General features: G+C 60.7%; 2 protein-coding genes across 2 annotated transcripts; both read right to left on the bottom strand.

Annotated features, from left to right (window-relative positions):
• Window positions 1-823: 823 nt before the first annotated feature.
• On the bottom strand, window positions 824-8273 carry SARS1 (seryl-tRNA synthetase 1). Its single transcript, XM_066565380.1, has 11 exons — window positions 8085-8273; window positions 6003-6073; window positions 5757-5837; window positions 5051-5209; window positions 4456-4599; window positions 4120-4275; window positions 3140-3361; window positions 2591-2720; window positions 1573-1730; window positions 1349-1478; window positions 824-1273 (listed from the first exon to the last, which is right to left on the bottom strand). Exons 1-11 carry the CDS (start codon window positions 8218-8220, stop codon window positions 1119-1121), a joined length of 1542 nt encoding a protein of 513 aa, XP_066421477.1. The 5' UTR covers window positions 8221-8273; the 3' UTR covers window positions 824-1118.
• Window positions 8274-9076: 803 nt separating this feature from the next.
• ELAPOR1 (endosome-lysosome associated apoptosis and autophagy regulator 1) lies at window positions 9077-21647 on the bottom strand. The gene is made up of 22 exons (XM_066565173.1): window positions 21491-21647; window positions 19291-19411; window positions 18217-18409; window positions 17011-17158; window positions 16381-16461; window positions 16025-16130; window positions 15798-15947; window positions 15352-15440; window positions 15102-15279; window positions 14374-14502; window positions 14201-14291; window positions 14015-14120; window positions 13805-13942; window positions 13449-13703; window positions 12660-12833; window positions 11698-11863; window positions 10983-11079; window positions 10805-10906; window positions 10111-10237; window positions 9864-10042; window positions 9618-9783; window positions 9077-9409 (listed from the first exon to the last, which is right to left on the bottom strand). Exons 1-22 carry the CDS (start codon window positions 21587-21589, stop codon window positions 9341-9343), a joined length of 2964 nt encoding a protein of 987 aa, XP_066421270.1. The 5' UTR covers window positions 21590-21647; the 3' UTR covers window positions 9077-9340.
• Between the last annotated feature and the right edge of the window lie 1742 nt (window positions 21648-23389).

Below are 23389 nucleotides of genomic sequence, written 5' to 3'. Positions count from 1 at the left end.
CTTGTCCCCACTGCCGGCCGTGACTCCACACACGAACGTCCATCTCCCCTCACTCCGTGCCACATTCCCCCCCCCCCCACCCCCAGCTCCCTCGCCTCGTCCCACCGCACCAAGACGGGGGCAATAGAACAGACTGGGAGCGACTGAACCAGGCTGAGAAGGACTGGAGATGCTGGGGGGCACTGGGACAAACTGGGAGAGACTGGGGATGTCGGGGGCGCTGGAACAGACGGAGAGAGACTGGAGAAGCTAGACGGGGGCGGATCCGCGCGGTCTGTGGTTGCTGCTCCCCCCCCGCCGCCCAATCCGGCGCCGGTCGCGTGGGTGCAGGCAGGCGGCGCGGAGCCGCGTCCCCTCCCCGGCGGAACGGGTCCGACGGGTACCAGGGAGGGGCCCCCCAGCGCCGGGGAGGCGCTTGGAGCGCCGGAACCCCCCCGCCTCCGCCGGGGGCTCCGGTGACTCACTGGGCCGCTCCCCGCCGGTTCCACCCGACAGCCGAGGCCTGCCGGGGGTTTCCCACGAAGAGCAGCGGGCGGCAGCCAGGCCTCCCTGCATGGCGATGGAACGGGGCAAAGGGGGCAACCCTCCCGTGCATCACCCCACCCCGGAGCGGGGGGCGAGCAGCAGCTGAGGCTGAGGCTGGGGGCCCTCGGCCCCACTTAGCATCACAAAGGGGCTTTGTCTGGGGCTTTGTGTGGGGCTGGCAGGAGGGAGAACGAGGAGGAGGGAGGTGCGGGGGGAGGGGAAGGGTGGTGTGCAACGGATACACCTCCCCGGGCTGGACCCCCCCCATTCTTTCCTCGGAAGCCTCCAAGAATACAGCTCAGCAGCTCTTGGCTTTATTTTGGACGGAGGAGGGTCATGTTATGTGGGCACGGGGGTCCCCAGCACCACTCAGAGTGAGGGGGACACATGGGGGATCGCAGCCCGACTCAGCAGGGTAAGGGGGACACACAAGGGAGAGGGGCAGTGCCCTAACAGTGTCAGTTCTTTGTGGAACAGGGAGGACAGACGATGACTCCCCTCCAAGCAAACATGATGATGAAGGGCACAGCCTGGCAATGAAGGTGAGATGACTTGGGAGGCCCTCAAAGTCCTTGGGGTGCAGGGGGACACCCTCAGACCTCCATGTTCTTCATCTGCTCCTCCAGCACCTGGTCGCGTCCCCCCCCTGCCTTCTTCTTGCCCCCTCCTTCCTGCTGCTTCTTTTGCTTCTTGGAGAGCTCCTGCTCAATGGGTGCCGGCTTGATGAATGGAATCAGCTCCCGCAGGTCTGGGGGGACAAGGGACCACTGTCACCCCCCCCCGCCAAGAAGCAGGGGATGGGGAAGGCACAGGGGGATGTTACCTGGAGGCATGAAGTTTTGGAGCTTTTCAGGGATGCGGATGCCCTCAGGAGTCTGGTGGTTCTCCAGGATGGCGCAGATGGTGCGGGTGGTAGCACACATGGTGGCATTCAGCATGTGCACAAACTCTACCTGTGGCAGGGGGACATAGGGGACACCGGGACACCTGTGACATGGGGAAAGCAAAGGAACAGAGGAAGAACTCCCCTATGCCCACTAGCCTCACCTTGTCCATCATCTTCTTTGTCTGGCCATAGCGGATGCGCAGGCGCCGGGCCTGGTAGTCAGTGCAGTTGGAACAGGAGACAAGCTCACGGAAGGCGCCAGAGCCAGGGAACCAAGCCTCCAGATCCAGTTTTTTGCTGGCTGCATGGTTCAGGGAGCCTAGAGACGGAACAGTGCTGAGTGGGGGGTCCCACTGCCATCCTGAATTTTCCTTTCTTGGGGCAGAGCGTAGGGTGAAGCCTCCAAAGTCATTCCAGCAGCTTAGTGCTGATCCAAATAGATTTCTGCTCTGCCATAGTGATGTGGGGTTACATCTCAGCCATGGAAATGTGGGGTACCCACTTGGCCACAGGGTCAACAAGCCACAAGCTGTTTGGTCATGGGGACATGGGGGTGTGGGATACCTGCCCAGACACGGAGAACGGGGAACTCCTGCTCAGCCACAGGACACTGGGTTCCTGCTGTGCCATGGGGATATGGGAATTCCGCTTACTCACAGGAATGTGGGGGCCTCTCTCAGCTTTGTGGATGTGAGATTCCCACTCAGCTATGGAAACACAGGGCTCTTTTCTCAGCCACAAGGACATGGGCTTCCCACTTGACTATGGGAAGGTAGGATTATGCTATGGGGATCTGGGATTCCTGCTTGGACACAGGAATGAGGGATTTCTGCTCAACAGTGGGGATGTGGGGTTCTCGCTCTGCCAATGGGATAAAGGGGATAAAGCTCAGCCACAGGGAGCTTTTCAACCAGATCTTTTTCCTGTGAGCATTTCCAGGAGGAGCTGGGACACTCCAACTGTCCCTCTGGAAGGGACAGCAGGGACAATCCATCACAGCAGTGTTCACACTCGTTCCCATGGACCCAGAGCAAGGCTGAGGATTCCACAGAAAGCAAAAGGTCCCCTTCTCTTCCTCTGTCTCAGGCTGGGGACAGCAATGAGCCAGAGACAAGAAATTGCCATGCAGGAAGCAGGTCAGGGCCTCCCTCAACCCTCCTGTGGCACAGGAGCCCCTACCTGAGACGATGTTGACGATGTGGTAGGGAATCCCGAGGGACTGGTAGAATTCCTCAGCTGTGGCCATCATCTCCTCAAATATCTCCCAGGACTTGTTGTCATGGGGGGAGGAGTAGACGAACTGCTCAATCTGCAGGAGAAGGAATTCCAGTGACACCAGGTATAGCTCCAATTCCCACGGGAACCCCACGGTGACACCAGGTACAGCCTGAATTCCAACTGGAACCCCACAGTGACTCCCAGTACACCCCAAATTCCCACTGGATACCTGCAGTGACACTGAGTATAGCCAAAGTTCCCATCAGAACCCCACAGTGATACCAGGTACACCCTGAATTCCCACTGGAACCCCACAGTGACATGGGGTATACACCCCAACTTACTAGGGTGCATACCATGGTGACAATGGGTACACCCTGAATTCCTGCTGGGTATGCTGCAGTGGCACCAGATACACCATGAATTTCCACTGGAACATGCTGAATTCCCACTGGAACCCCACAGCAACCCTCAGTACACCCCAAATTCCTCCCAGGACCGCTCCTTCACCTTCTCAAACTGGTGGACGCGGAAGATGCCACGGGTGTCCCGGCCATGGGATCCCACCTCCTGGCGGAAGCAGGTGCTGAGCCCCGCGTACTTGAGGGGCAGGTCCTCCGGCCGCAGCCACTCATCGCGGTGCAGGGCGGCGATCGGCTGCTCTGATGTGGCGATCAGGTACTTCTCATCGATGGAACTGTCCTCCGCCCGCTCACTGCCCTTCCCAATCACCTGCAGGGGACATGAGCCACTGGCCTTCTTCTAGCTGCTCCTGCACCTCCAGAGACCAGCAGGGAGGTTTTCCAGTGCCAGATGGTTTGGGAATTCATCACAGGGGGAGTTTGTTGGTCATTCAAAGGGGCTGATGGCAAGGATGAGTCACCTGTATCACCCATGGAGATGGACTCCAGAGATGAGCCACCTCCTTGTCACGTCATCACCATCACAAGCCACCTCCTTATCACCTATGTCACCCATGGAGATGGCCCCCAGAGCATGTCACCTCCTTGTCACTGCACTGCCATCATGTGTCACCTGTGCAAACGGATCCCAAAGATGAGCCACCTCCTTGTCACCGCATCACCATCATGTGGCACCCATAAACATGGACCCCAGAGATAAGCTACATCCTTGTCACCACACGTCACCAATGGAGATGGACTTGGGAGACCAGCCATTTCCTTGTCCTTCATGGCCATCCCAGTGTGTCACCCATGGAGATGGACCCAAGATGAGCCACCTCCTTGTTATTGCAGTGCCACCCATGGAGGTGTTTCCCACAAAGGTGGACCCCCAAGACAAGCCATCTCCCTGTCACATCATCACCATCACAACGTGGAGATGGATCCCAAGGAGAGGGGAAGGAACCACTGCTACCATTGCTGCCACCACCACAAGCTTGCCAGGGCAGAGGGGACCCCGCTGCCTCCCTCTCCACAGTCCCATTGGGGTGCTTGCTTCCAAGTCCCAAACCTGGAGTGATCCCTTACCTTGTAAAGCTCCTCGTCAAACTGGCTGAGCTGGGCCACCTCCTGCATCACCTCCTTGCGCATGAAGAAGGGGGTGTACACCGGGGTGTACCCCCGGGCACGGAGGCTCTGCAGTGCATACTGGATCAGTGCCTGCTCCAGGAACACCAGCGGGCCCTGGGAACAAGGGTCACACTGCCTGTCACATACACACTCTGTTGGGCCACTCCTCCTTGCTCAGAGGGTCCAGGAGGCCTCTGGAGGCTCTCATCATCAATCCCAGGGGAGGAGAACCCAAGGCCCCTGTCCCTCCTGGTTCCTCTCTGAACCCAATCATTCCAGGGTCACAGCTCTCACCTTAAGGAAGTAGCCACGGCTGCCAGCCACCACGGCGCCCTTTTCCCCCTCATAGCCATCCACCATCACCACCAGATCCACATGAGAATACTTCTTCCTGCAGCTGCAGTCACCCCACACCCGCTCCACCTTGTTGTCCACATCCTGCAGGAGCCCGGAGAAAAGAGAAGCAGGAGCCTATAACCTCCTCAGTGCCCTGGAATGCTGTGACACCAGTCCCTGAACCACACTGGGCCCACTTTGGGAGCTCAAACTCCAGCCTGTAGCTTATTGTGCAGCCACTTGGCAGCAAGCCTGGCCCAGTTGTGCTCCCTCTGGGAAAATATTCCCGTGGGATGAATGGAGGCAGCAGAGGGAGACCCTGTCCTCACGGCAGTGAGCGACTTTCCCATGAATTCCCCCAACAATGGTGTGCCCAGTGTTGTCTGAGCTGCTCTTTGTCTGATCCGGGTGGGAAATGCTGGCTTGTCATGCAGATTTCCCTCACCCGCCCACCCAGACAGGCTTGGGGGATCCCCTGCTGGGAGCCCCCTGCTTCCCACTGTGAGCTTCCTAGCCCCTCTGACCCAGCCCCACCTCCCTTCCGGTGTCCCACCTCGTCGTTGCTAATGGGCACAGAGGGGTGGAGGAGGTTCCCAATCTCCCGGAGGCTCTCAAAGCGTTCAGCCTCCAGCCGCAGACGCTCAGAGTCGCATTCCAGGATGGCCTCATCAATGAGCAGCCGAATTTTCTTTATCTGGGATACCTGGAGACACTGCAGAGAGACCTCCGGATGAGGTGGGGGAGAGAGAAGACCACTGGGAAGAGGGTCCTGTTCATCCAGCACAGGGAATCCTGGGCCCAGCATGGTGAATTCTGGACCCTCCACATATTCTGGAGTGAGTCCCTGGGCTGGACACACTCAAGAACAGCCTGAAAGGATAAAGGGGTGACAAGCTGGAATCTGGAAGGCCTGAGCTGCTCCCATGGCAGCCAGCATTGCATTCATTAACCAGGGTGACTACCAAACTGGGATGGAAGCAGGCAGGGAGGGACACAGTGAGGACACAGAAGGACTGAGACTGCTCAAATTCCCAGGGATGAGCCCTTGACTGACACAGGGTGATGCTGGAGAGATCAAGGACACTGAGGAAGAGTCAGTTATTGCTGGTGTGGGAATGAGAGATAAAGGATCATCCCAGATGGGGCAACAGGCAATCCCCCCTCATTTGGTGGGCACTTTAGGCCACCAATTTGGGCAATTCCAGGCAAAGCTCTGGACAAACTGTAGGCACAGTGGAGGGAGTTGGGGTCTCACTCACCCCCAGGACATCAGCCGTGAGTTCATCCAGGTTCTGTGCAATCTCTGGTACAGATTCATCCGTCCCTACTGGCTCCTTTTTCTGCAGCAAGAGGAAAAAGGAACCCCAGGAGAGTTAAAGAGTAAAATTCCAGTGGGAAAACATCCCTCAGTGACACAAGGGAGAGACTAGAGGGCTGGGAGAAGGAGAGATGCCACCAGCTGGTGATGTCCCACCATAAGGTGACCCAGGGCACTCGTGCCTCACCTTCATCTTGTCCCCAATGGTTTTGCTGCACAGGTTCTTCAGCTTGTTCAGGTTGTCAGCACGAAACCTGCCTGGAAAGGAAGGTAGGCGCTGTCACCTGGACTGAGAGAAGGGCTGGGGCCCCTATCTGGTACAGAGAGGTGATATGGAGCCCCCATGGGAGCAGCAGGGGGGGTGGCAGTTCCTGGAATACCCACAGGCACCATCCCTGGGGTTTTTGGAAGGACCGAGGTTGATCGTGTGGAGCAGAGATGCAAGGAGTAGGGATGTCACTGGAAAACACCTGGAGTGACATTGCACTGGGAGCTCCATGCCAGGCTGGAAAACCCCATGACTTGCTGAAACCATGCTGGGATGGGACACCCCAACTCTAAGATGAGCACCCTACACTGAGATTCCCCGTGCTGGGCTGGGACCCCCGCAGTGGGATAGGACCTTCACACTGGGACCCCCATGAGGGGATGAGGTCCCCCACACTGGGGTGAAAGTCCCATGCCTGGCTGGGAACAATGTACTGGAATGGGATCCCCACCCCATGCTAGGATCCCCCACATTGGGCTGTGACCCCTATGCTGGACTGGGAACCCCACCCTGCCAAAATGGGAATCCCTCCACCAGGATGGGACCCTCCACATCAGCACAGGCTCTCCATACTTCACTTGGACCCCCCCAGTGCTGGGCTAGGACCCTCATGGTGGGCTGGGACCCCCACACCATGATGAGATCCTCCTCACGCTGCACTGGGACGCCCATGCCAGGATAACATCCCTCCCTCCATAGGCTCAGAGCCTCCCATGCTGGGACCTCCCTGTTAGGATGGGCCCCCGCACTGTGCTGGGACCCCACATTGTGATGAGACACCTCCCTCAGCGGGATGGGATTTCTAAGGACTGAGCAGACCCTGGGATCTGAGGCCACAATGACAGGGGCCTCAGATTCAGGGGGTGTTGGATGAGGAGAGCATGGATGTTCCCCCTTTGTGACCCCAGGGCTGGGAAGGGCAGAGCCCAGGTCCCGGGGCAGCTCAAACTGGGGGCACCTACGCTGAGAACGCGCCACCCTAATGAGCGGGAGGGATCAGTCCCAGGGGATCCAGAGCCAGGGAACACCAACAGAACACAGCATGGCACAGCACGGGCTCCACGCACCGGCGCCGTGGGATTGCATCAGCCAGCACGACCCGCCAGCCTGCCTCACCCTGCAGGCACCCGCCATTCTCCAGCACCGCCGTCCTGGGGACACGGAGCCCGCGGGAAGGGGGCTGGGAAGCGGGTGATCCCTTGGACATCAAGGCGAACGCATTAAACGGGAGCCCCAAGCGCCGCTTTCATTCTGCAGCAATGGAATGCTGGGGTGCCCTAGGAACGGCGGGGTTTGGGGGTACCCACTCCTCCCGCCGCCCTCCAGCTCCTCCCCACATCCGGCACCCACTGACGGAGCTGCATGCGCTTCCCGCTGCCCCATATCCCGCCGGGAGCCACGAGGAGGAGGCTCCTGCCCCCCACCCCCCTAAGCCGCCCAGGTGTGGGTGTACCCCAAATCTGGGGGTGGCACTGTCTGGGATCCCCCCCGCCCAGCTGCATCCTGCGGCAATGTAGGGAGCGGATCCCTGGGGATCGCAATGGGACGGGATCCAAGTCCGGCTAAGGGGAACCTGGGATCTGCCCTCCAGCCTGGGAGGAGAGACGGCGGGTCTAGTGGGAGAACTTCTCCCACCTCAACCCCTGGAATTAGGGACGAGGGGGATCCACCCAGGGACAGGCCCTCGGTCTCTGCTGTGACCTACCCACAGGATCCAGTCCCAGAGGGCAGTGATCCACCGAGGTGATCCCCGAGGGTTGGGGATGAATAGACAAACAGCTGGGGAGGATGGGAAAGACTTCCCGAAAGGTCACCCCATCTCATCGGGGATCCTCCATCCCCGAGGAGGGGCCATGGTGGGGAGTTCCTATCACCTGCGGACCGGTCACCAGGCTGACGGGGTGGACGGAAAGGCACCGGGAAGGGGAGATATGCCCGTGTGTGACAAGGGGGTCCCCCAGCCCGGAGGTTGCCTCCAGTCACCCACCCGCCCCCACGTACACCTCCTCCAGGCGCCGTCCGCTCGCACCAGCGCATCCACCAGCCCGGGGTCCTTGAAGCGCTTGCGCTGCATGTCCCGCACCATGGCGGGGTCTCCGCCCTTGTCGGCGCGGAACAAGTCCAGGTCCAGCACCATGACCGGTGATGGCGACGGTGGCACCGGGAGCGCCGGCGGGGACAGCTGGTCCGCGCGCGTGCGCGGAAGGGGCGTGGCCTCGACCATGCGGGCGGGGGCGCAGCAGCGCCTCTTGGTGGCCTGGAGGCGGCGCAGCAGGGCGGGCGGGGCACGGAGCGGCAGCGACGGGGAGCGTCGGGGGCCAAGCAGCCCCGACCGCCGCGAGGGGCTTCCGGCGGGCCGGGAGGCCCAGGCAGAGCGGCACGACGGGGGTATCGGGAAGTGTTGAGAGGGTTTGGGGAGGATATGGCGGGGTCTGGAGGGGCCCGAGCGGTCCGAGCATCCTTGAGCCCCCCCCCCCGCCAGAGGGGTCTTGGCCCTCGCACCCCGCGGATTCCTGGGGTTCCTCAGCCACATCCCAGGCATACTGGTGGGCTCTGCGGATCTCCTACCCGAGGACACCTCGCACCCCTCTGCTCATGGGGCTCCCAAGAGCCAACCTATGCCCCTCTACAGCACCCCATGGCACGACTGTGGCCATCCACGTCACCCCATGTCACCCCACTGTCCCCTCCTTGGGGATCCCGGCGGGGTTCTGGTGCCTCCACCCATGTGGGGGACCCTACAGCAGTTCCCCCATGAGGGGCCGTGCAGATAGAAGTCAAAGTTCCGCTGCTCCCTCACTCCATCCCTAGGCACCCACTCCCACGCGTGTGACACCCTGCGGACACCCCCACATCCTCACCCCACCCATTTTTGGAGCCCACGCTCAACTCCCCGCATCCCCTAGGCGTGTCCCCCCGCCCCCGTGTGCCCACACACATGGAGCCCTTATACAAAACCCCCCCGCCCCCGTGTGCCCACACACATGGAGCCCTTATACAAACCCCACTCCTGTATTTGGCATTTTTAGGTGCTTGGGATGGGGAGGACACGGTGGGGGGCACGGGTGGGGACACACGTACAAAAGCCGTAACGAGGCTCCGGTCCGAAGCGGGTCCCTAAGGCCACGTTGGGGGATGGGCCGTGGGTACCCCCCCTTCCCTTCACAGCTGTCCGGGGCCGGGGTGTCCATGGGTGCCCCTCTGGCCCGTCACAGCTCCTGGGAGGGCTGCGAGATGCGAGGGTGCCCCCCGTCCTCTTACAGCTCCCGATCGGTGCTGCTGGATGAGGTCTTGAGCGGGACCGAGTCGAATCCATCCGGCATCCGCTGTGGGGTAGGGAAACTGAGGCCCGGAGCCCCTCGGGGTGGGGAACTGAGGCACAGAGCCCCCCTTGGAGTAGGGAAACTGAGACACGGAGCCCCCCCGGGGTGGGGAATTGAGACATGGACCATCCTCAAATCCCACCTCCACCACGGCTTGTCCGGTGGCTACTCCAGGGTTGTTTCCACCCCCGCTACCCACCCCACCACTCACCTTGGCCGTCAGGGCTTTAAGTTTTCCAAAAAGTGACATTTCGGTGGCAAAGAGCAGCTCGTCCTCCGCGTCCTCCCCCTCCATGATGGCGCAGCTATCGGGCGACGTCGCGTCGGTCTCCCGGGCCGCCGCGTCCATCACCAGCTTGGAATACTTGTATTCCAACCTGGGAAAGCAGGCGGTACCATCACCCCCCCGTGACAGTGCTAGCCCCCGTGTCCCCAAATCCCGCTGCCAATTGCTCACTTTTGAGTCTTTTTCCAGAAATAAGCGGCGAGCGCGGCCAGCAAAACGGCCACGCACGTCCCAGTGGAAATTCCCACTTTTAGCCAAAAATCCACGCTCCGGCACGCCTGGATCACCTGCGGCGGCAGGGCGTCTCCGCCGTGGCACAGCCGGGGCTCCCGCCACACGTAGGTGGTTTTCTGATGGGGGGAAAAGGGGGATCAGGGGCCGCAGGAGCCGCAGCCCAGTCCGGGGCACGGGGCGGTACCTGAACGCCGCCGATACAGGCGCCGACGATGGGGCGGCGGTGAGAGCTGGAGCAGCGGGGACATCCCTCGGCCGTCACCCACAGGAAATGGAAGGTGCAGCCGTCGCAGGTGCCCTCGGGGCATTTGCTGGGGAGGGACAAAAAGGGGGGGCTCAGGTGACGGTGACACTCCAAAGTGGGGATTACAGCTAAGGTGACACCCCAGGGTCGGGACAGCATGACAGCAGTATCCCCAAAGTGAAGCACTCCAAAGAAGTATCTACCGATGACAGCAGGGGATCTTGAAGGTTCCCAAACCTCCCCCGAGGACTCCTTTCTTTCACTGCCAACCTGAATACACGCAGGGCGCCGGTGACACAGCCAGGATGACACCTCAGGGTGAGGGAATCTGACACCATGTCACTGTCGTCCCCAAACAAAGCACCTCAGGGACATGCCCACCCGTGACAGCAGGAGCTGTTTGGGTCACTTTGGGAGTCCCCTAAGCCCCCCTTGGTGTCCCCAGTGTCCCACCCCCCCCACGCCCCCCCCACCTGGGAACAGCCGGGGTGACACCTCAAAGTGAGGGACACTGACACTGTGACTATGGTGTCTCCAAAGCAAAGCACCCCAGGGATATATGCCCAACCCTGACAGCAGGAGATGCTTGGGTCACCCAAAACCCCCCTCGGGGTTCCCCGTGTCCCCTCCCCACCTGGGGACAGCCAGGGTGCCAGTGCCGACACGCAGGGGGTCACAGCGTAGGCGGATGGTGGTGGCCCGGCCACCACTGCAGGGCTGTGTCATGTCGTTGGACCTGCCAGAGGACATGGGAGGTCAGGAGGACAGTGGGAGTACAGTGTGATTGTCAACCCCCTGTCACCTGCCTGCACCTGAAGAAGAAGATGATGTCAGGCAGGTCAGGGTGGCTGGGGGGGAAGAGCTCTGGGGGAGACACGATGCCGTCCAGCACGGAGCTGGTGGTGACACCTGCAGGGAGAGAGGGGTGTCTCCAGTCCCACTGGGGTGTGTTCCAGTCCCAGTGTCCTAGTGCCACCAGAGGGTCCCAGTCTTACTAGGGTGTCCCAGTGCCACCAGGCTATCCCAATCCCAACAGGGTGTCCCGGTGTCAGTGTCCCAGTCCCACCAGCGTGTCTCAAGTCACATCATGGTGTCCCAGTCCCACTGGGGTTGTTGGTGACATACACCAGTGACAATGTCCCAATCCCAAACAAGGTGCTCTGTAGTGTCCCAGTCCCATCCGGGTGTATTTCAGTCCCATTGGGGTGTCCCCATGGCATCAAGGTATCCCAGTGCTGCTGAAATGTCCTAGTGCCAGTGTCCTAGTCCCAGCAGAGTGTTCCAATCCCACCAGGGTATCCTACTCTCAGTGCCACTGGGATGTCCTGGTTCCTGTGCCGCCAGGGTGTCCTAGTCTCAACAAGGTGTCCCACTCTCAGTGCCGCAAGGTTGTCCCAGTCCCCCTGAGGAGTCCCAGTGTTGGTGTGCCAGTGCCACCAAGATGTTCCAGTGTCTGTCCTGCCCATGTGTCTCAGTGATCTTGGGGTGTCCCAGTGCCCCAGGGTGTCCCCCTCCCTCCCTGCTCACCCAGCAAGTGGTCACCCAAGCTGACAGGCTGAGAAGACACAGCTGCACGGGCACCGGTGACATCAGGGGGCACCAGAATGGCCTGGCACACATAAGAGGTGACCACACGGGCAGGGCCCCCCAGACCGGCTGTCACATTGTCAGCGCATGAGGCCATTTTCCTGCCCTGTGGGGACATACACGACACACATGTGTGGAGTGAGACTGTGTGTACAAGGGACTGGCACTTGTGTGTGCAGAGCCATAGGTATACAGGTGTGGCTGCACAAGTGTCCATATGTGTTTACACGAGTATTCACATGTGTCTGCACAACTTTGCAGGTGTGTTTCTGTGACTGTGCACAAGTGACTGCACAAGTGGGTGGGTGTGTAAGTGCAGGTGTGACAGTATGTACACCTGTATTTGCACACCTGCATGTGGGAATGTGTGTTTGCATACACATCCTTGTGTTTGCATGACTACGAGCACATATGCACGTGTGTGTCTGTGTCTGCCCACCTGCATGCCCCGTCCCATCTGTGGGCCCAGGTGTGTGCCCGTGTTCGCCCATCCAGATGCCCATGTGTGCACATGTATTTGTGAGCCCTCCTACCTGTGTTCCTGTGCCTACCCTCCTGAGTACTCACCCATTGTGCCCATCTTTGCGCTTGTGCTTGTGCCCACCCACTTGTACGCCCACCTGTGTGCTCGTGTTTGCACTTGTGTACCTATGACTACCCACCCATGAGCCCAGTTGTGTTCCCATACATTCATGCATGATCCTCTGCCCTCCTGTGTGTGCCCTTGTGTGCCTTCCCAGGTGTGTTCCCATGTCTGCATGCATGTTTCCATGGCCTCCTGCCCATGTGTGCCTACTGTCCTGAGTGCCCACCCACGTGCCTGTGTTTGCACTTGTGTGCCTGTGCCCACCCCCTGGGTGTGTTCCCATGTGTGCACGTGTGTTTTCCCACACAGCTCTCACCTGGTGCCCACAGAGGCTAAGGCGGAAGTGATGGCTGTAGCGCAGCCCTTTGGGGGTGAAGCTGGGCCCAGTGCCCACCCCGGCACCTTGGCCCAGCGACGGGAACTCGAAGTGCAGCATCCGGCCTGGCAGTGCCAGTGCCAGGCTGCAGTTGTTGTAGCATAGCGATCGCAGCTGGGAACAGGGACAGGGAGCTCAGGGATGGCCATGCCACCCACTGGGGACACCCTTGTGGGAGACTCTGGAGAGCTGGCACCACCCCTGAGAGACAGCAGGGCCATAGTGGCACCCACCAGGGTCACCCACTGCCACCCACCACTGTCAGATACTGTCACCCATCTGGGGTGGCTGGGAGGGGCTGGTGTCATCTCTCTGGGGACAGCTGGGGGACTGGCGTTACCCACCCAGGATTAGACATTGTCACCCACCTTGCCATCCACCCAGGATTGCCACAGGGCTGGTGTCACCTCCCTGGAGGTGGCCAAGGAGGGCAGGCATCACCCACTCTGGGTCAGACAGTCACCCACACTGCCACCCATCCTGTCACCCACCCAGAATGGCTGTAAGGTGCTGGTGTCAGCTCCATGGGGACACAATGTCATGCACCCAGGATGACTGGGGGAGGCTCGTGTCACCCACCCGTGATGGTGTCACCCTCCTGGTGCTAGCCAGTGTCACCATCTGGGACATCCTGGCTCTGGGGGAGGCTGGTGTCACTCCTCTGGGGCCCATTGGCATCACCCATGGGGACACATATGGACACTTGGACCCCCTGCCATCCCCAGTCACCTGGTTGCTGTGTGTGCCAGGGCCACAGGGGTGGCAGGTGGGCGTCCCGTCGGAGGGGTGGCCCCGCAGGTAGGTGCCAGACGGGCAGGGCTGGCAGATGCCCGAGCTGGGGTCCACAGTACTGCCAGGGGAACACGGGGCACAGGACCCAGTGGGCTGCGGGGCACAGCGGCGGCAGAAGGAGGCCACCCCCCCCTGCACATTGGTGACGTTGATGCTGTACAGCTTGGCCACATCACTGGTGAACCGCCGGCCCTGGCACCGAGAGCACCATCACCATCTGCCCGTCACCCCCCACCAGACCCTCCAAAGTGGGGACCCTCCAGCCCTCTCAAAGAGGGTCCCCTGTCCCTCACCGCCTCGTGGTAGGGGGTGCGCTGGAAGGCCCAAGTGAAGCTCATGGTTGCGTTCTTCTCCACCAGGTAGGTGTAGGATTGTTTCCCTGTGGAGCCTGTCCATGTCTCCACCGGAGTGTTGGTGTGTGAGTTGACACCCTGTGGGGATGGGGGAGGTGGCACCATCCAAATTCACTGTGCCCCCCCAAACTGCTGTGTCTCCCCACTCACCACCATAAAGTAGAGCTCACAGCCAACGCTGCACAGCGTCTCGAAAACGAAGGTGATCCTGGCCACCTCTCTGCTCTCTGTGTCCTCCAGCACTGGGCTTGGAGGGCTGGGGACAGCGTGGGGACACTGCTAGCTCTGCTCCATGGCCGTGTCCCCCCTGCTCCCTGGTGGTGGCCCCCACCTCACCTGAAGCCAGGGACCACCAGCGTGAGGATCATGAAGTCGCTGTCAGAGGCTCCAGCTGCTGTGTAAATGTAGTCCCCAGCTACCTCCCAGCCTGCAGGGGTGCAGTGACACTCAGAGATGTCCCTGTCAGTGCCCCGGCAAGGGACAGGGAAGGGACAGCCCTCTGCCACTACCTGCAATGCCCTTGTACTCAAAGTTGATGCCGCTGAGCACAGTGGTCTCCATGTTGGGGGGCAGCACGTTCCACCACTTGTACTCCAAGCCCAGCACTGGCTCAGTGCCCTCTGGGCAACTGAGGCAGGCTGGGGAGAGAAGGCAACAGCCCTGTACAGGGGTGGCACCCACCTCCCCCTCTGTCAGCTTGATGTGCCCTGATTACCCCTTGAGGCCAGTGATGGGGACAAGAGGGGACAGCCCTGCACTAGAGTGGTACCACATTCCCCTCCCTGCAGCTTGGGATGACCTGGTAACCACCTCTTGGGGACAATGGTGGAGAGAGGAGAGGACAGCTCTGTGCTGAGATGGCACCCACCTTCCCTAGGCAGCTCCAGGGATCCCAGTTACTTACTGGGGACAATAACTGGGATGTTCTTACTGGATACATAGGGACAGCCCTGCACCAGGGTGGTACCACTTTTCTCTCTGTCAGCTTTGGGTGCCTTGGTCACCACTTTGGAAAAATGATGGGAACAGGATGGGACAATCCTGCACTGACGTGGCACTCATCTCCCCCTGGTAGCCCCAGAGACCCCAGTTATTCCTTGGGGACAGTGGTGGGGGTGTCCTTATTGGAGCCATGGGGACAGGAGGGGACAACCCTGCACTGGAGTGGCACCCACCTTCCCCCAGCAGCTCAGGGTGCCCCAGTCACGCTTTGGGGACAATGACGGGGCCACCTTACCAGAGCCGTTGGAATAGAAGCCATAGGGACAGGGCTGGCAGGTGCTGCTGTTGCCTTTGGCGAAGCCAGGGTTGCAGGGGGGGCATCGTGTCTTGACCCCCGAGGATGGCAGCCGGGTCGCCTGTGGCAGCTCCTCACTGCAGATCTTGGGCTCTGCCCACTTGTACATCAGCTGGGTCTGCCGGGGGAGCAAGTGAGCTGGGGGGGACACCGGGGACAGGGCGCCCACCCCAGGCTGCCCCTGCATTACCTCCCCACGGGCGTCGCAGGCCGTGTGGGTGTAGAAGAAATCCTTGTCTGTGCAGGGCGGGCGTGGCTTGCAGGACCCCGAGCCGGGCTCTGCCGAGGGGGAACACGGCAGGTGAGCCAGCACAGCCCGGGGACCCCAGTGCTGTTCCCACCACGTGGGGTGTCTTTGTCTTCCCTCCCAACCAAGGGGTGGTGGGTGCTCCCTACTCCCCACATCATCTGTCCCTCCCCCAGGGCCACTCCTGCAGTGCAGATTGCGGGGACAAAGGGACCCCTAAGGGTGTCCCCCCTCACCAGCATAGGTGTCAGGTTTGTCGGGGGCGCCAACACTGTCGCCACCAGGGGATGTCAGGTCACCCCTGCTCCCCACATCACCCCTTCCCTTCCCAGAGTCAAATACTAGAGGGACAGCTCTGGGCGGGGGGAGCCCCGGGTGTCCCCTCTCACCGGCGTAGGTGTCAGGGTCGCAGGGCTGGCAGGCGGTGGCCCCTTTGCCAGAGAAGGTGTCGGCGGGACAGGGCTGGCAGGCGGTTGAGCCGGCAGCGGGGGCGAAGGTACCGGGCTTGCAGGGGAAGCACTCGGAAGTGAAGGCCACCCCTGGGAGCGGGAGGAGTCTCAGGTAGCGGGGACGGGGGTGCACGACCCCCGAGACCCTCCTTCCTGCCCCCACCCACCTGTAATGCCGATGTTCCTCACCAGCACCGGTTTAGGCACCTTGGACCAGACGGAGAAGGCGGTGGTCCGCCAGTAGAGCACGTTGTTCCCACGGCTCAGCTCCACCTGGGAGAAGGATCCCATGGGATTGGGTAATCCCACTGCCAGGGATGGGTTTGGCACCGTGGGTGGGGGATCCTGCTGCCAAGGAGGGGGCTGGCACCAGTGGAGGGGTGTGTGTGGCACCCCCGTCTGTCACCATCCACTGCCCCCTCCTCAGCCTCGTGGAGCATCTTCGTCCCACGGGAGGGACAAGAAACGCCGGGGCAGCACCGAGGGACCTCCTCCCCGGTGTCACCTCCCACCGAGCACTCACGCTGTGGAATTCCCAGCCCTTCTCTGTCGTCCGCATCCAGCGGGACTCCTCCACCGTGGGCTGGCACTGGTCGTTCTGCACCTGCAGGGTGAGTGTCAGGGACTCCATGTTCACAGGGACCCTGCATGTCCCCAGGGACACACCCCCATGCTCCCAGGGACCCTCCATATTCCTAGGGACCCCTCCTCATGTCTCCATGAACCACTGCTATATCCCATGGGGCTCCCTTCATGTCACCAGGGTCCACTCTCATGTCCCCAGGGACCCCTCCATGTCTGCAAGGATCCCCATGATGTCCCCAGGGACCCCTCCCATATATCCAGGGTCCCCTTCCCCATGTCCCCAGAGACCACTGTCACATCCACCAGAGATCCTGCCATGTCCCCAGGGACACACATAATGTTCTCAGGGACTCCTTCCATGTCCCCAGGGACCCCTGAGGAGTTCCCACAGACCCACTCAGGTCACAAGGGACATCTCCCATGTACCTAGGCACCCTTAATGCCATGTAGGATCCTCTCCCATATCCCGATGGACCCCTCCATGTACCAAGAGACCCCTCCCATGCCCCCAAGGACCCTCCCATGTCCCCAGAGACCCACATCCTCCATCCCTGCCCCTGTCACCCACGAAGAATTCGAAGACGATGCTGCTGTCAGGGTAGATGTACTCGAAGGTGACAGTCCCCGACTGCTTGAGGCTCACAGCATACATGAGGGTGGCTGTGCACTCATCTGTGTTGGAGGCGATGTAGTCCCCCAGTGGCACCCACGTTGACCTGGGGCAAGTGATATATCCTGTCACCACTCTCAGCAGGCAGGACAAGGATTGTAGGGCTAGCTGGGAGGGTCCCCAGGAAGCAGGGGAGAAATGGGGGGCACAGGGCTTGGGCACATCTTAGGGACATGGCAAGATGTGATGGCTAGACACATCTCCCTCGGGAGAATCCCCTGGCCTGCTGAGAGCCGTGTGGACTGCAAGAAGAGAGTGGGGTCCCCCTCTTCTGGGAACGTGTCTGGATGAGGAACACGCTACTGGGAGTAGGGAATGCCTAAGAGGGGCATCAATGGAGCAGCGTGGTGGTGCCAGTAAAACTGAGGGTTTGGTGGTTGTTGGTAAATCTGGGAGGGTTTCTTGGTTGTTGGTACAACTGGGAAGGCTCAGTGGTGTGGTACGACCAGGAGGGTTTGGTGGCTGTTGGTATTTGCTGTGTACCAGTGGCTGCTGGTACAACAGTTGGTGGGAAATTCAGTGGCAGTGGAACAACTGGGAGGGCTTGGCAGCTGCTGGTACAACTGAGAGGCCTTGATGGCTGTGGTACAAGTAAGAGGGGTTTATGGCTGCTGGTACAACTCGCCAGTGGGATGTTTAATGGCTGTGGAACAACTGGAAGGGTCTGGTGGCTGCCAGCACAACCAAAAGAGCTCAGAGGTTGCCAGTGAGGATCAAAGGGCTGTGGCAGGAAAGGCTCTTGCTGGTGGCACAGGGTGTGGAGATCCCCATGGGTGCTGTAGAGACCCCCATAGGAGCTCTGGGGACCTCCATGGGTGCTCCGTCTCCAAGGAATATTGATGTGGAGGTCCCGTGGGGTTGGGGTCCTGCCACACCTGGGGGGTGGGTGATACAGCTGGGTGTTCCCTTGTTGCGACCACGGTGCCCCTGCTGGTGTCACCTCCCAGGGCAGGATGACAGAAGGGTGTTGGGGCAACTGGATGCACAGGGGCGCTATGGATGCACAGGGGTGTCACACCCATCCTGCTTGCTGTGCCCCGCACCCAGTCCTGACAGGCCAGGTGCCCATGTGCTGGCATCACAGCCAGTGACACAGTGACTCACGTGGTGCAGTTCTCTGCCGCATCGCCAAAGCCGTCATCCACCTCCAGGTTGGTGGCCACGTTGGCGAAGCCATGGGGCACCTCGTCCCACTCATCGAAGCGGACACCAGTGCCCAGCGAATAGGTGCCCACAGCGCAGGGCCGGCACGTCTGCGTCTGCATCTCCAGGAACTCACCCGCCTTGCAGGAGAATGCTGCCAATGGAGACAGGGGCACAGGGCGTGGAGGGTCACCCCCAATCCTCCTGGTGCTGCTACAGCCTCATCACCCTCAGCTCTGCATTTCCAAGTGCTCCAGCTGGTGGAGGTGCTGGGATCCCCAATTCTTACCATTCCACAAAGGCAACCCCCCCATCCATGAGGTTTGGTACCTGATGCCCAGCTCTGCCCAATCCAGGCAGGATGTAACACTCTACCATGGAACCGGGACACCCCCAGGTTTGGGGGGCATGTGTTTGGGATTCCCATCCTGCTCATCCCTCCTGGTAAGTTTGTGTGAGGGGGATTCTCACCTTGCTCAGCCATCCTGGTGCATGTGTGTGTGGTGAGATTCCCATGGCTGTCATTCCATTTGGTGACTGTGTGTGTGATTCCCCTCCCATCCTGGTGCATGTGTGTGTGGGATTTCCATCTCTCTCATCCCATTCAGGTGAGTGAGTGCTCATCTTGCTCATCCTGTCCTGGTGCATGTGTGGCATGAGGGGATTTCCATCCCAGTGTGTGATTCCCATTCCTCTCATCCTATTCCATGACTTTATCTGTGATTCCCATCCCGTCCTATCTGTGTGTGCATGTGATTCCCATCTGTCTCATCCCACCCCAATGCTTCCGTGTGTGTGGTTCCCATCCCTCTCATCCCATCCCAGGGAGTTGCTGTGTGATTCCTATTCCATCCCATCCCAGTGCTTGTAGTTCTTCTACCATCCCACTCATCCCATTCCATCCTCCTGCCTGCACTGGAGCCAACAATGGCTGTGCTTGTCTCCCCATTCTCTCCCTCCTCTCGCCCTCATTTCCCATCCCCGCCATTCCCACCCCCCAGCCTAACCCCATGCCGTTCCTGGTGGCAATCTTACAGCATTCAGTGCCCCTGACAGGGTCAGGCAGGCCAGTGCAGAGACCAGGTGTGTGTGGTACAGCCACCCTCCAGCGTGATCCTGAGCTGTCACAGGCTGTGTACTCGTAGTGGTACTCGGACTGCAGGAGACACAGATGAAACGTGCAGGGAGCTGCACCCTGGGCTGCCCCCGCACCCTTTGCTCCCTGACAGGGGCTGGCCCCTCGGCCCTGCAGTGCCTTCAAGGGATGGTTTTGAGTTAAGGTGTGGCAATGTCCTGTGGTGCCCAGGGCCTGGAGAGAGGGGCCTGAGAGAGTGCTCAGAGTGGGGGGATACTGGGGCAGGGGAGAGTTCAGTGTTGGGGGATGCTGGAAAATGGGGGTGATTTGGGTGGGAGATGCTCTGGATTGAGGGGAGCTGAGGACCAGGGGGATGCTCAGAGTGGGGGAGCATTGCGGCAGGGTGAGGGAGGGCAGTTTGAGAAGATGGTGGGAAATGGGGTTGCTGTGGGTGGGGGGATGATCTGGCTGGGGTTGCCCAGGAGCCTTGGAGCAGCAGCAGCCCTGCACTCCTCCCTGGTGTGAAGGGGAACCCCTGCGCCCCCTCCATGCTCCTGGGATCACATGGCACCGTCACGCCCGTTGGCGCGGCTGTGACACACTTTGCTCATCAAACAGCTGTGGCACAACCCGGATCCAGCCAGGGAGCACCCCGGGCATAGGGCGGGAGTGCAGGGGGGGCCAGGGGGAACCAGGAAGTGCTGGAGACAGCAGAGGCACCGTGACCCCCCCCATCCTCCCAGCTGCACCAAGTTGAGACTGGCTTAAGGCTGGTGAGGAGACACCAGGGACAGATGGCGTGGGCAGGGTGAAGGACACATCTGGTGGTGGTGTTGTGATTTGGGGTACAAGGGGAGCTCCCCATCCCCCTGCAGCAGCGCTGAGGTGTCAGAGCTGGTGCTGTGGCTTCATGTCCCAGCGGCTGCTGGAGCGTGGCAGGTTGATGAGAAAACAACTGCTTTGATGTTCCCATCAGCTGGAAACACAGCAATGGGGGGGGGGGGGGGGAAGAGGGGGATGGGGGGGTGTGAAGGGGAAAGAGGGATTGGAGAGGTAAAAGGGGGGTGGAAAAGGAAAACTGAGGACAGAGAGATGCCTGCAGCATGCCCTGCCCATGTACAGGCAGCATGGAACCCCCCCTGGCCCTGAGATGGGGACACAGAGAAAGGTCCCCACCACCCTGGGGGTACCCGGAAGGTCGCTCCAACTTTCAGCAGCCCTGAACTACCACATTCCTCTCAGTCCTGAGGGATTTCCTTGGGGAGAGGGTATTTTTTCTCTCTTCCTAAACTTTTCCATATTTTCATTAAATCTACATAAATTGACCTAATTCAGCCCCAGGGTGGCTCTGAGGGTGGAGGGCACCCAGTTACAGTTACTGCCACTGTAACTCTGCTCTGGCCAGGGGAGGGAGGAGGGCTGTCCCTTGTGAAGGACAGGGGACACCCCCTCTGGGGGACTGATTGCTCCTGGGGCAGGTGCCAGCCCCAGTCTATTGTTTCCAGCTCTGGATCATGGAACACGGACAAAAATAATTGGATCAGAGAAAAAAAAATCCTGGCCCAGATTAAAAGCAGACGTAGGTCTGAGGAGGAGGGAGGAAAACTTGGGGGGGGGGGGGCAAGACGGACAACCCAGGGAGAGCATTTGGGGGTTCACCTGCTGTCCCCAAGGTGGACAGATCCTGGTGAGTGACAGTTTTTCTTCACAGAATACCACGTGCTGGGCTGGAAATGACACGTGGCCATTGGGATTGTCCCCCCCCCGCTCCTTGTCAACCCCCAGCAGCACTCAGGGAGACCCCAATGTGTCTGAGGAGTAGGGACTTAGGGACGATGATGGGGTGACACCAGTTGGGGTCCCAAAGGAGACCCTCGGGCTCTGGCCGAGCCACTGGGAGCAAAGACTGCTCCCCGGGCCCCCAGGAGGTCGGCCAGTCCCTCCCCCCTATAGGAGACACCCCATCCCCGGTGCCACCGGGATGCCCGACCCCCACCTGTCCCCTCCTTGTCCCCCTCATCTCATAGGGAGCGGCCTCCCCATGCTCCGGGACTCCGTTTCATCGGTGTGTGGGGGGAATTTGGGGGTGGTTGCAGCGGTGCTGGTGTGTTACCGGTTGCCCACCCCCCCATCCCCCCCCGCCATTCCCGGTGCCGGTACCTCCTTGCAGACGTGTAGCTGCTCTCCGGTGCGTGCCGGTGACACGGTAACAGCCAGACACAGCGCCAGTGGCATCCACCGGGCTCCGGTACCGGCCATGGCGGCGGCAACGGCGGTGGCAACGGCGGCAGCTCGGCCGGTGCGAGCACCGGCGCCGCTGCCCCGCCCCCGCCAACGGCCCGGCCTCCGCGCACCTGCCGCTACCTGCCCCCGCCCCCGGGAACGGGAATAGGCACCGGGAACAGAACCCCTGGAAACGGCACCCGGCATCCCCCCCGGGAACGGGAATAGGCACTGGGAGAGGAACCCCCGGGAACAGCACCGGGCATCACCTCCGAGAACGGGCACCGGGAACGGTGGGAATGGCACGGGGCATCGTCCCAGGGAACGGGAACGGGCAGTGGATCACGAATAGATTCCCTTGGAACGACAACTGGCATCGCCTCCGGGAAAGCTTGCCATGAGAACGGCACCGGGAATCGGTATCGAGAATGTTATTCATGGGAATGGCACCGCGTATCGGTATTGGGAATAGATACACGGGAAGGGAACTCCCAGGAACAACAGCACGGCCAAGGTTACACCCGGGAATGGTACCCTGAGATTGGCATCAGGCACCGGGACCAGAGTGTTATCCGTGAGAACGCCGCCGGGAACCCCATCATCCTTGGGAGTGTATCCCCGGAAACGGGACTAGGAATGTAATCCCCGGAACGCGTTCCCGGGAACGGCCTCGGGAATTTATCCTTGGAAACGGATTTAGGAATGTTACGCCAGGGACAGCACCGAGACCGTCTCGGGGCATCACGCCCTCGCCTCCCGCCCCCGGGAACAGCCCCTCCTCCTGCCGCCCGGGGCTGGGGGAGGACCGGGACACGGCGAGGGGGGGTCGAGAGCCCCCCGCACCCCGGAGCTGCCTCCACCGCACCGGAGACTGGGTGCCACTCGTGTGCCCCTCAGGCCATGTCCTCACGGAGCCGGGCCAGCCCCACTGCACTGGGAACAGGACAGGAGACATACATGGCTGCATATTCTGGGCATGGAGGCCATGAGGGACCTAGGGGGTACAGGGGATATAGGAACACGGGGGACACAGGAACATCAGGCACACTTGATACAGGGACACGGGGAATACAGGGGACACGGGAGAATGGGGGACACAGAGGGACACAGGATACAGGGGATATCTGAACATGAGGGACATAGGAACACAGCTGGTAAGGGGCTGCAGAGGGACACTGGGTACACAGCTGACATGGGAACGCAGGGAGATGGGGGACATAGGGGGACATGAAGGATATAGACAACATGGGAACACCAGGGACATGGAGGACACAGGGAGATGGGGAACACGGGCATATGGGGGCCACAGCCACGAGAGGACATGAGGGACAGAGCTGCTAAAGTGATACAGAGGTCTCAACTCTCGTGGCAAAGGGTCACCCTGTGGGTTGGGGGACACTAGTGACACATGTCCATCTGTGGTGGCACAGGGATGCCAGCAAGTACCACGGGCAGGGGGGACACGGCCACAGGAAGGACACATGCCTGTCCCTATGGCAGCATGGGGACAACCCCATGCCTACTTGTGCCACAGCTAGAGACAGAGGCATGGGGTAGCCATGCCCCACGGCATCCACAGTGTCACCCCGGCAGACGAAGGCTGCCAGGCACTATTAAGCTGGTGACCTCCTCTCCGAGTGTCCCCACAGCAGGGCCACCATCAGCAGCAACCGTAGCTGCTTCTCCCAGTAATGGCAGAATCACTGCTGTCCCCTCATCACCACCACAGCCGTCCCCTTTTCACCTCTGTGGCTGTCCTCTCAGGCTCATCCTCTTGTCACCACTGTAGCCACCCCTCGGTCACCCACCCTTACTGTCCCCTTGGCATAACCACGG

This window comes from Molothrus aeneus, chromosome 24, assembly GCF_037042795.1.
Source record: "Molothrus aeneus isolate 106 chromosome 24, BPBGC_Maene_1.0, whole genome shotgun sequence".
Taxonomy (NCBI): domain Eukaryota; kingdom Metazoa; phylum Chordata; class Aves; order Passeriformes; family Icteridae; genus Molothrus; species Molothrus aeneus.
Note: the sequence above shows the minus strand (reverse complement) of the source record. Positions and strands in the feature narration are given on the sequence as shown.